The sequence below is a fragment of the Zingiber officinale genome, chromosome 4B (genome assembly GCF_018446385.1).
Source record: "Zingiber officinale cultivar Zhangliang chromosome 4B, Zo_v1.1, whole genome shotgun sequence".
Lineage (NCBI taxonomy): Eukaryota > Viridiplantae > Streptophyta > Magnoliopsida > Zingiberales > Zingiberaceae > Zingiber > Zingiber officinale.
In genome coordinates, this window is record NC_055993.1 from 83,743,980 (window position 1) to 83,756,851 (window position 12,872).

At 38.6% G+C, this 12,872-nt stretch overlaps 1 protein-coding gene across 3 annotated transcripts; it reads left to right on the plus strand.

The window, feature by feature from the left end:
• LOC121975336 (pentatricopeptide repeat-containing protein At3g22670, mitochondrial-like) lies at positions 1–5,592 on the plus strand. Of its 3 annotated transcripts, none has more exons than XM_042526925.1 (4): positions 1–131; positions 209–380; positions 1,564–3,382; positions 5,209–5,592. In XM_042526925.1, exon 3 carries the CDS (start codon positions 1,672–1,674, stop codon positions 3,322–3,324), a length of 1,653 nt encoding a protein of 550 aa, XP_042382859.1. In that variant the 5' UTR covers positions 1–131; positions 209–380; positions 1,564–1,671; the 3' UTR covers positions 3,325–3,382; positions 5,209–5,592. The 3 variants fall into 3 exon arrangements, 2 of the variants coding, with proteins under 2 accessions (XP_042382859.1, XP_042382858.1); XM_042526924.1 differs by adding an exon at positions 4,378–4,434 and having other exon boundaries at positions 16–380; XR_006110304.1 differs by lacking the exon at positions 1,564–3,382 and having other exon boundaries at positions 16–380.
• Positions 5,593–12,872: the final 7,280 nt, after the last annotated feature.

Below are 12,872 nucleotides of genomic sequence, written 5' to 3' on the forward strand. Positions count from 1 at the left end.
AAACCATATCATATCATGCGTCACCCACGTGCGAGGTATCGCGCCCTCCTCCGCCTTCGTCACGCGTTTGATCTCGTCGGAGGTGCTCTAATATCACCGGAGATGCGATCGATGGCTGGAAAGCGCTTGTGGTGGCTAGCTCGTCCCTAGCCCTCTCTTCCTCTTTCTCTCATAGTGGCATTCCCTCTTACACCGTCTTCTTCTCTAGCCCTAGACGCCGGAACCTTGGTGTTCGTCTTGTACCCGCCGCCGACTACCTCTTTTCTCAACCTTGTCATCGCCTTCCGGAAGGGGAGGCACGAGGGTTTCCTTCAAGGTTGATTTTGACAGCAACATCTTCAAGGAGTGACATAACTACAGCAAGGCTTATTTTGACCTAGGTAAATTCCTTTTTTTTTCCGGTATTTATTTTTATGGGATTATTGATCCAAAGGGAAATTGCACTCCAACATGAAGTTTATAGAGTTTTGAAGGTTGTTTATAGTGTTTTTATGTGCTTATTTCAGCACATTTGGATTTGAGGTTGAGTCATCCTATTGTGTTTAATTGGTGAAGAAGTTCTTGAGACAGTACTGATCTAGGGAGGTACTGTTTGCTCTTGGTCAATACTATATAGTGTCTCTTGATCAACAGTAATTGAAAAAAGAGATGGATGAGGTGCTTGGCCTACTTAGTGGTAAATCAGAATGCTATTAATCACATGCAATAGCATGGTTGTGCTGCTGATGCCACAATAAATCTTAGGCAATGAGGAGGTAGAGTTGGCTCGAGTAATTGAGTTTGTCAAAATAAATTTTTTGACCAAATGTTAACCTATTAAATCCTTTTTTTAATGATTCAATGAACTTTCAATCAATTTAATTTATTTTCATGGTGTTAATTTGCTTATTTCTAGGTAATTTCTTGGAGCCTCTACTTTTTCTATACTTCTCCATCAATCTAAATGAGATAGCTGACTTCTCAGAAAATATTAGATTGACTTTTGCTTATACCGACCTAACTTGGGTAATCCATATCGATATGAACTGATTTTGATAACTGTGGCTTAGCTAATATGAATACTGTAATATGGAGCTGATGCCTTTATTTTTGTAATGAACAATTTCCATATTGCTATACCCTTATATGTGTATAACATTCTTTAAATCGTTTTGTCAAGATTTTTATTTAGACTTCCAAGTGTATCCTGAGTCATAACTATTTTTTCTGTAATAATTTTCTTCAGGAGCTTTCTAGAAAGTAAGAATTACTTACTATAAAAATTCAATTAAAGTATCTACTAATTGTATTATGCAAGGATTGAACACCTTATGGCTTTGCTAAAGTAAAACTGGAATAGTAATAAATTGGTGATGTTATACTAACCTGAAAGCATTACTGAACATATGTCCATGTTCCTCAGCTCCATATTACTGAACATATGTCCATGCTCTGAACATTGAGTTGTTTCTTTTATCAGTTTCTCATTTTATTGTTGTGAAATCTGATTTATAAACTTATAACTCGTGAACTTGCCGATTGATTCGAAAAGTGATACAAATGGGCTTATTTCTTATATGTCAGGTCTGGTCAGTGTAAAATATCAGACAAATATCAGTTTTTTTTTGTCTGTTTGAGGAGGAAAAGCTGTCTACAATTCGTTGCTCGGTTTGGATTTCAGATGTCTGTGTGATGGCTCGATGTGGTCGGTTTTTCTTGATTTCTTCATTTGCTGTGCGACAACGAATTTCATTGCCTTGCAGTCTTTATCGGAACTTAACTGATTCACCAGAGCTCCCTGATTGGTTTAGGCATCCGCATGACCAGCATAATTATGTGGACGCCGATGATTTTGTGCTCCAGACTAAGTTGGAATTTTTGGAAGCTAGTGATTCCAAAAGGAAAACCACCGACTCTAGGTTAGATTATGGAAAGGAGCCTTGCAATATAGACGATAATGATGTTGATAAGATATGTAAAGTTTTAAGGTTGAACTTCACGTCTTTTGAAGATCTCTTCCAAGCTTTTGTTGGTTGCAATGTAGAAATTTCTGAGGCTTTGATCAATATGATATTGAAGAGATTTAGCAATGACTGGTTTACAGCCTTTGGCTTCTTTAGGTGGGCTGGTGCTCGAGCAAGTTTCAAACACTCTTCTATTTCTTATGATATGATGGTTGACATTTTAGGGAAATCGAAACAATTTGATGTGATGTGGAGTTTGATCAATGAGATGGTTTGTCTTGGAGGCTTAGTGTCACTAACTACCATGACCAAGGTGATGAGAAGGCTTGCTGGAGCCGGTAGGTGGGGCGATGCCATAAAGACTTTCAAAAGCATTGAGAGATTTGGTGTTAGAAAGGATACCATTGCTATTAATGCACTATTAGATACCTTATGTAAGGAGAAGAGTGTTAAGCATGCAAGAGATGCATTTTTGGAATTGAGGGATGAAGTACAACCTAATGCTAGTAGTTTTAATATTTTGATTCATGGATGGAGCAAAGCACGAAAAATTGAAGAGGCTATAAGAATGATTGAGGAAATGAGAGAATTTGGTTATACCCCTTGTGTGATTACATTCACTTCTCTGATTGAAGGCTATTGCTTGGAAAAGAACTTTAGAATGGCCTGTGCAATTCTTAATGAGATGCGTGGACATGGGTGTCAACCCAATGTTGTCACATATACTATAATAATGCATTCTTTGGCTAAGGCCAAAGAAATTCAAGAAGCCTTGCTGGTATTTGAGATGATGAAGGATGATGGTTGTGCTCCAGATACCTCATTCTATAATTCTTTGATTTTTTTGATGGCGAAGTCAGGGAAATTGCGAGATGCACATCACATATTTGAGCAAATGTGCAAAAACGGCATCTTACCAGATGTGACCACATTCAATACCTTAATTTCAGCTTCCTGTGATTACTCTGAGGCAGAGAATGCTCTAAAGCTAGTCTTCTCAATGCAAGAATTTGATTGCAAGCCTGACATCAAAACTTACACACCCTTATTGAAACTTTGTTGTAAATGGAAATGGGTGAGAGTCCTTTTGTATTTACTTGGGCACATGTTTAAGAAAGATATTAGCCTTGACGCTAGTGCATATAATCTGTTGGTGCTTGGACTTTGTCGAAATGGCAAAATAGAACAATCTTGTTTATTTTTTGAGAAAATGGTTATGACGGGGTTCACACCTAAACAAAACACATACTGTATTCTAATCAAGGAACTGGAAAGAAAGAATATGGATAGAGTAAAGTTAAAGATACAACAATGCATGCTGCAGGCTGGGACAATGAATCTAGGTGGTTTTCAGCAATTGTATAAGCATCATAATGAATGAAGGCCAAGTGGTTGCTGATGGAAGTCATCTTTGAGTAATCTCATTTGTGGTTTACGAGGTAATTGTTGTGATTTAAGCTTGTTCTTTTTCCAGTCTGGATTTATTGCTTTCTATCTTTGAGTAATCTCATTTGTGGTTTACGAGGTAATTGTTGTGATTTAAGCTTGTTCTTTTTCCAGTCTGGATTTATTGCTTTCTTCAAGGTGTTTTATTGATTTCTATTAGTCCCCTCCGACTGTCCACGGCATTGGGAGGGAGTAAATTATGTATTGAGTAAACCCCATGTGGGAGGGCATGTTTCACCGGCTTTGTCGGGATTCAACCCTTGCTCCATACTGCAAATCTGTCATATTGTTACCGGCTCAGCTGCGCATTGTGGGCATTTCAATTCTAATTTAGTTATGAGAAGAATCTGTTAAGCAATTATCCAATGCTTGCGGAAACTCTTTAAGAGGACTAATACGTTGATGAGTTACAACTGTGTGTGAACATTAATTGTCATATCTACATATCCAAGGTGCAGAGTGTTTTTGATTCTATGTATTGATGATCTAGATGTCAATCTCTCTTTCCTACATAATAACACTCTGTTTGAACTTGCATCATTGGAATGTTTGAACTTGCATCATTGGAATGAACTGAAGGAGCTACATCTTGTGTTTGATGGAATCAGTGATTCTTTGGCTATTAGTTGGAATAAATATTACAATAAGCACTTGAAATGATTTATCGGGTTAAACCAATTTAGAAGCATGAGTAAAAATACTAACAAAAAATTATCCATTAGTACAATAAGCAAGTAAAGTATGAGCTAATCTAATAGATTGAATCCCAATAAGAATATCTCTGATCTAGAGTCCCGCAATAGTCCTCGGTCGTGAAAGTGGAATGAAATATCAAACCACAATAGTCCTCCCATGGATGATTGTGTTTCTTCTGTAACATGAGCCACTAGTGTTGTTTATGGACTTGATCTCTATCATTTCTGACAAAATTGTTGTCTCTTTTAACATCTATTTAAATTTTTTTTTTTTTTAGTTTTTGTTTTTGTAGACACTAGCTATTGTCAAGGAAGAAAACAATTGAGATCCCAATTCCACATCAATTCATGTATGTTCTATGTGGAACTCCCTGATTGTTCAACTCTGTTTCATGTTGTTGATGATAAGAAGTTTCTTGTTCAATTTGGACGTGAGGTAATTTGTACAATGTCACATTTACCTTGTATTAGTTTTCCCCCTTGTCTTTGTTTAACAATAACATAACACATGTAAGGTCATAGGACTTTTTTTTTTTGATAATCCACGAGTCAGGGCCTTGGACTCAACTAATCCTGGATGTGGGTGTCCTTCCTCTTGGTTCGCCCACCGGGTAAATCCGGAAGCACAAGCGGTTCTACGCTCAACATCCAACTTACTAGATTTTTCATCCCATTGCAGGAAAATACCCTACTGTAGTTAGGATTCGAACCATGGGTGTTTGAGAGTATGTTGAATGCTTTTACCATTACACCATAGTGAATATTTGATTTGGTGCTTTAGATGCTCAAAATGTTTTGATTACTTAGTTTGTCATCATAGTCGATCGTGCACCATATTTGTCTTAATTATTTGAGATTGAACACAAACTTTTACCTCCATCGAGAATTCATGATTATTGATTTATACAATATTGGCTGACAATGGTCGTCTATGCTTAACTCAATTCATAGCCTTTTTTTCATTCGGACTTGGAACTATCATTGACTGTCGTTTTCATGGCTCAGTTATTTTGCCAAATTATTATATTATGTATATTTTTTCTATCAATTCTTCATAATTTACCTAGAAACTGCGAGACTATAGTTTGTTATTGATGACGATAAGAGCTGGTAAAATGTTGCAGGTGATGGCAGGCATGTTAAATATGGCAGATCGAGCTGATTGGTGAAATTGTAAGCTTAGCAAGCAAGAAGAAGAACAAATGGCAAGAGAATTCAAGGAGGGATTTGATGCTTTTGATCCTGTAGATTGATTTAGTAGAACCCTTCTTCTGGTAATTACTCGTTTAACCAAGATCTCCAACAAGGATTTCTGATACCTAGACATCTTCAAAGTTCTTGCACAGAATTTTGAGATAAATATGACTTTCCCATTTTGAGATAAATAAACATTGAGTTGTTTCTTTTATCAAATTCTCATTTTATTGTTGTGAAATCTGATTTATAAACTTGTAACTTGTGAACTTGCTGAATGATTCGAAAAGTGATACAAATGGGTTTATTTCTTATATGTCAGGTCTGGTCAGTGTAAAATATCAGACAAATATCAGTTTTTTTTGTCTGAGAAGGAAAAGCTGTCTACAATTCCTTGCTCGGTTTGGATTTCAGATGTCTATGTGATGGCTCGATGTGGTCGGTTTTTCTTTATTTTTTCATTTACTGTGCGACAACGAATTTCATTGCCTTGTAGTTTTTATCATAACTTAACTGATTCACCAGAGCTCCCTGATTGGTTTAGGCATCCACATGACTATTAGGGTCAATATGGGGGGGGGGGGGGCTGAATAGCTCATCGCGCTCGTCGTTACTTGTTTCTTGGTGATGATACGCAGCGGAAAGAACAAGAAACACAAATACTACGCTAACACTAGGATTTACTTGGTATCCATCTCGAGAAGAGATGACTAATCCAAGGATCCACACGTGACACACACTCCACTAGTAAAAACACACCTTTACGGTAACTATCGAAGGCGGAGAAGCCTTGTACAAACTCACACAACAACAAGAAGAAAAGATGAAGTAAATACAAGTAAATCTTACAAGATTTTATACAATGAACCCTAGCTAGCTTCTCCTTCTTGTTTGGAATGCCTCTTGACCTTGGAAGTGCAAAAACACCTTGCTCCAAGAAGTTTCAAGAACTGGCGGTGAGCTCTAGAAATGTCGCAGTGAAGTGTCGAGAAGGATCGGGCGAAGTAGTGCTGAAGAAAATGCTCGCAACAGCTATATTCAGCGCCAACGGTCGGATGCTAATCGATTGAATTGCTCTCAATCGATTGGGGAAACTTTGGATCGATCAGTTGATCGATCTAGAGCACCTCTGTGCTCTTGGAAATTGCTTGAATCGATTGCCCAATTGATTCAACATGTCTCGAGTGATTTCCAGGGCTATCGTGCGATTTTCCAGCCTCCCAATCGATTGCCCGATCGATTGGAGGTTTCAATCGATCAACTGATCGATACAGAAGTTCACTGTTCGCTCAAAAACTCTTCCAATCGATTGGGGAAGTGTTGATCGATTACCCAATCGATCCAGACCTTTTCTGTACAAAATCGCGACAACCACCTCATTCCGATATCCGAGTCAAAAGTTATGACATTCGAAAGTTTACTACGTCCGAACTTTCTAATTCCATGCCAACTCCCTATTAGACTTACGGTCGCTAAGAGTTTGGTCAACTTTTGACCCATTTGGACTTTCTCTTTGCCAAATTCTCGTTGGACTTCTGACTGTTGGACCCCGTGGTAGTTTTTATGTGATCAATCAAGTTGATTAGGTCCTGTTATGTTTGATCCCTGTGTCTGAGTGTGCAGGAGCTTAGGAACACAGGAAGTCGAGCGGAAGACGCAGCTAGCGAGAAGGACGGCACGGGAAGGGAGCCGACGGGCTCGGTGCGTCCGAAGGACGAGAGAGCTGCGGAAGAGTACTCCGGTGGGCGTGAAGAGCGTGCGCGACGTTCGAGGGACATTATGCCGGGACGGAAGGCTGCTCGAGGAGAAGGCCGGGAATTGGGTTCGGGTGAGCCCTATTCCGGTTGGCCACAATCACCCAAAAAGAACGGTGCGTCGGAAGCTGGAAAAACCAAGCTGGAAATTGTGCTGCTAGCTTGGAGGCGCCTCCATCATGATGGCGCCTTCAACCCTGTTGAAGGCGCCTTCAACAGGTCAGATTTGACCGTTTGGGTTGTGGATAAAGTTTTATCCGCTGACCGAGCTGGAGGCGCCTTGAACCTTGTTGGAGGCGCCTTGGACCCTCAGGATAGACTTTCCAGGAGCTATATAAAGGCCCCTGGAGCTAGGAATTCAACAACAACCCAAGCAATCAATCTGTAAGCAATTCCTAGCAGTAGTTCTGAGCAATTAGAGTGTAAAAGGCTTCTCCGCATTCAAAGAAGGAGAATTTTCTTAGTGCGCTTTTCACTGTCCTGGATTAACAACCCTCTTGGTTGTAACCAGGTTAAACTTCTGTTTCTGCTTTTATTTTCTGTCTTTATTATTTTACTACTGTATTTATTCTGAGTTGAAATCCGAGGAGGGTAGTTTCATTTTTATTTTCAGCAATTCACCCCCCTCTTGTCGATCTCCGCTGCACCTACACTGACCACTAAGTGCGGTCCTCCTTGACCCACTTAGATATACCATCTCGTGCCAAGTGTTCGGTCCTCCGTGACTCACTTGGACTTTCTTCCACCAGATGTCCGATCACCCTTAACCCATCTGGATTTCCTTGTGCCAAGTATCTGGTCAATCCTTTAACCTACTTGGACTTCTCAATACCAGGTGTCCGGTCAACGTTTGACCCATCTGGATTTCCACGTGCCTGGCTTCACTCACCAGGTCTTTCAATCTGCCTGGCTTCACTCACCAGGACCTTCACCTAGCTTTACTCACTAGGATTTTCATACTGCCTAGCTTCACCCACTAGGTCTTTCACATGACTTCACTCACCAGGATTTTCATACTGCCTAGCTTCACCCACTAGGTCTTTCACATGACTTCACTCACCAGGATTTTCATACTGCCTGGCTTCACTCACCAAAACTTCTCCTCCGCCTAGCTTCACTCAATAAGTCTTTCACCTGGCTTCACTCACTAGGATTTTCCTTCTGCCTGGCTTCACTCACCAGGACTTCTCCTTTGCCTAGCTTTACTCACTAGGTCTTCTCCTCTGCCTAGCTTCACTCACAAGGTCTTTCACCTGGATTCACTCACCAGGATCTCCCAACTGTCTGACTTTACTCTCCAGGACTTCCCATCTGCCTGGGTTCACTCACCAGGACTTCCCAGTCGAGTATCCGTTCAACATTGACCTACTTGACTATTCTTCACACCTGACTGGTCAACCTTAACCAGAGGAGAATTGTACCAACAATCTCCCCAAATGAACGATTGCACCTGCAATCTCCATGTATTGTGAAACATCGAAACCCAAACATCAAGACTAAAGATTGAGCCATCTCAAGCGTAGTCAACCAGGTCAACCTTGACCTAGGGAATATTGCACCAACAATCTCCCCCTTTTTGATGTTTGACAATACCTTTAAGTTATACTAATCCCATAGCCTCAACTTCCTTTCCTACCAAAGTATGAATGAGGGTTTCCTTCATTCTCCCCCATTCCTAGAGGGCAAACTTCCTTTTTAGGTAATGAAGGTCTAACTTAACCCTACATTCTTCCCCTATTGACACACATAAAAAAGAACTCTCCCCTGAAGAGTTACTCACCGTTGTTCACAACTTCACTCGTTGTTCACAACACCATAATGAATGTCTCCTACCCTTCATTATCTTCAACGCTCACCCTTGAGCGTCAACCAATCCAACAATGAAGGTCCCATATCCTTCACTGTATCAAATGATCACCCTGGAGCATTATTCCACATTATGATGCTCATCCTAGAGCATCCACAACCCCTCAATGAAGATATTCACTCTCTATCATTTTTCAATGCTCAACCTTAAGCATTATTTTTCTAAACGAAGGTTTAACCACCTTCAATGGTTTTAGAAAATAAGTTTCATGTCCTTAAAAAGTAACTCCCCCTAAAGACATGCTTCAAACTTCTGTCATTACATCAACAATGACTTGGAATCTCCAAATATTTAGGAAACCTAAATTTAGAAGTTTTGAGGTTCAAAAATTCAATAATAAAACTAAACCTTAACCTAAACTTTTACTTAGTCTTCTTTAACCAATCCCTCCTTGTTGTCATCATGAAAACTCCCCTTAAATATATACAAATAAGTTTTGAGGGGTTAGGAATGATTACCTAGGCTAAAAATGGTCTAAAATGCTGAAATTTAACTTTCCCAGCCGAAATCAACACTTCAATCGATTAAGGTGGGGTCTCAATCGATTGAACCGGATTCAATCGATCACTGGATTGATTCAGGTTGTGTGGATCAATCGGAGGATCGATCCAGCGAGCTTCTGCTCGCGACAACATGCCTTCTCAATCAATCACCCGATCGATTGAGGCACTCCAATCGATCGGGGTGATCGATTGGAGCACTGAAAATCTGAAATTCAATTCAGTGAATTTCAGAAACTCCCCAAAAATTCTACAAAATTATAAAAATTATGAAAATTCGTGTAGACATTACTTAGGGTATACACTATCAAGGAAAAATAGTTTTCTATGAAAATACTTCCTATTTTCAAAGATTGACATAAACTTGAAAACTTGTAAAAATTTGAGTGTTTTCTTCAAGTTTGTACCTAACTTTTCAATGATGATTACTACCAAAAGATAGTCTTCATCAAGATTTTCCAAAAGCATTTTAAAATGATTTTCAAAACCAATATCCAACCATGTTCTTTGAGTTCAATGCACATGGCTTGTACATTAGCTTTCCCAATGATTGGAAAACACATAACTATGTGTTTTGATGAACCTAAAACTCAAAATAATGCACAAAATCAACATTTTGAGTTTTGTTCATCATCCTAACATCTCACTTGTATATAATGTGCACTAAAATACATACAAGTCACCTTATAGGTCTTTGTGAGATGTAAAGTTTGATTTTGCCCTAAACAAGAGATCATGCAAATCTATATAGGCATTTTAGATTATGAACATCCACCTAGGATGTTACTTGTTAGTAAATGTCATTATCCTTAATTGCAAGGAATTCAAAATAATGCATGATGAGTAATGACATACATAAAAATGAATAATTTTCAAAAAAAAAATTGTTATAATTACATGATGTATGTATGACATGACATGATATTTTTGTGTTTTTCATAATAAGGGATGAATGCAAAAATGATGTCATGACATGTGATGAGCAAACAAAGCATGACAATTAACTTAAATAAAATACTTAGATTTTCTATCTAAGTATTCTTAAATCCTTAGCTAAACCTAAGAATAATCTTAGATTGCTCATATCTTCTTAAGAAAATGCCCAAGCCCAACTTTGGCATTTCTTTTACTCTTAATTTATTATGCCAATTAAAATTACACATAATTCCTCAAGGTTTGGCACACTTTACTCTTTCAAAGAGTAATCAATTTTTTAAATTAAGGCCTAGCTTTCCCTTAACATTCTAAGAAAACACCAAAACCCAACTTGACATTTCTTACACCTCTCCCAATTTTGCCAATTTAAATTGGATTTCAATTTCTCAAGTTTAGACACTTTTTACTCTTCCAAAGAGTAAACAAATTTATAAAAAGGCTTAAATTTGCCCTTAATTCCTTAAGTTAATGTCAAAATCTCAACTTGGCATTTCTTGTGCTCTTTTTATTTGTGCCAATCAAAATTAAATTAAATTCCTCAAAGCTTGGCACATTTCACTCTTCCAAAGAGTAAACAAGTAATCTATTTCATTTTCAAAGGTTAATAAAAACCTTGAAAATGCTCCTTGAGTGTCAACTTTATCAAGGTTGGATTAACTATCTTTCCAATTAGAGTTGACACTCTCTAACCCATCTAAGGGCTAGAGAAAATGCTCCTAGGGACCCAAAACCTATTGGTGCTCCTTGAATGCTCTAGGTACTCACTAGGGATAACTTCCCTAGTTACCTTCCTAATGACCTTGTTAGGCTTCTTAGAAGCCTTGGTCACCTTCTCTAGGTCCACTCTAGGGATTACTTCCCTTGTGACTTTCTTAGTGACTTTGTTAGACTTCTTAGAAGTCTTAGTCACTTTTGTCATAGCAAAGATACTCCTAGGGATAACTTTCCATATATCCTTGACTTGACTGCTAGACCTATGGTTGGTTCCATAGCTATATGGAACCCTATGATAAGAAGACACATCCTTCTTGGTTTTAGGTTTGTATCTCAAACCTCTATGACCATTGGATAACCCATGTTGTTTTCCTAGACCTAGGTTTTGATTCTTGGGCCCTTGTGTTTCATTTGTGATTCTTTTAAGGGTCCTCTCCAATTTATCAAGTCTTGACCTCAAGACTTGATTTTCTCTCCATAACACCTTAACCTTAGATTTTTCACTAACACCTTGATTTTTCTTTTTCATAGGCAAATACCTAGAATCCTTAGAGTTATTGCCTAAATTATTTTCAACCCTACTAACCTTTGGTTGAGTGATTTTAGCATCTTAGGCTACATAATTTTCCTTAATTCTATCATGTTTCCTATCTTTATGGTAAATGACATTAAAATGAAATAAATTAGAGCTAACATGCTTTTTACCATTATTTAAAGAGGTAGGTTCAATAAATGATACTTTGGGTTTTACCTTGGAAGCTCCCCCTTGATTTGTGCTTCCTCTTTTTGGCTTGACTGACTTCTTCCCCTTTGAACATTGGCTCCGGTAATGTCCTTTTTGGTTGCAAGAAAAGCACACAATGTGCTCCTTGCTTTTCTTTGTTGTGTGGGCGGTCTCCTTGGGCTTCTTCTTGCCCATAAGAGTCACTTGGCCTTTATTCTTGGCCAATTTTGGGCACTTACTATTATAGTGCTCTTTTTCCCTACACTAATAGTATATAATATGATTTTTATTATTAATTGAAATAATTATACCTTCACGTGTAGAAATGACACTTGACCCTCCATTTAACTTTTCTTGATTTGTGGAGGTGGCACCATCTTTTTCTTCTTTGCTTGGCCCGAAAGTAGAAGCTTCTCCTTCTTCTTGCTCTGGTGTCATCGAATGTCGCTTCCCCTCAATCCTAAAGGTGGATGCTTCATCATCTTCATCCTCTTGCACATGAAACAAAGATTATGCTCCCTCTTTGTTCTTTTGATTGCACTCCTTTGAGGGTGAAGCGTCTTGGACTTCTTCTTCGGAAGTTGAGTATCTTTCTACTTCGATGTCCTCTTCCTCTGGGTCTTGCTCCAATGAGTTACCCTCTTTGGATTCTTCTTGATTTGGTACAGTGGAGGGTTCTTCATGAAGCTCGGCCAATTTGTTCCACAATTCTTTTTGCATCTCCAAATTCTCTAATTTTGCATAAAATTAGACTTGGCAATAAACTAACCAATAATTTGGTTACCTTGTCATTTGCCTCGTACTTTTGGATTTGCTCTTGACTCCATTTGCTCTTTTTGAGGATCTTGCCTTTTGAATTCTTTGGAGCTTCGAAGCCTTCCATTAGAGTAAACCATTGCTCTATCTCCATCATAAGAAAATTTTCGATCCTTGAATTCCAAAAATCAAAGCTCGTCATTGTAAATGATGGAGGCACCCTTGTGTCGAATTCGAGTCCATCTCGGAATTCCAACTTGAAGTTGAGCTCTAGATGAATTCTTTGACTTGATGAATTTTGCTCCAACTTCTTCACCCTCGAGCTTTGTTGCCCCTTCCGGCG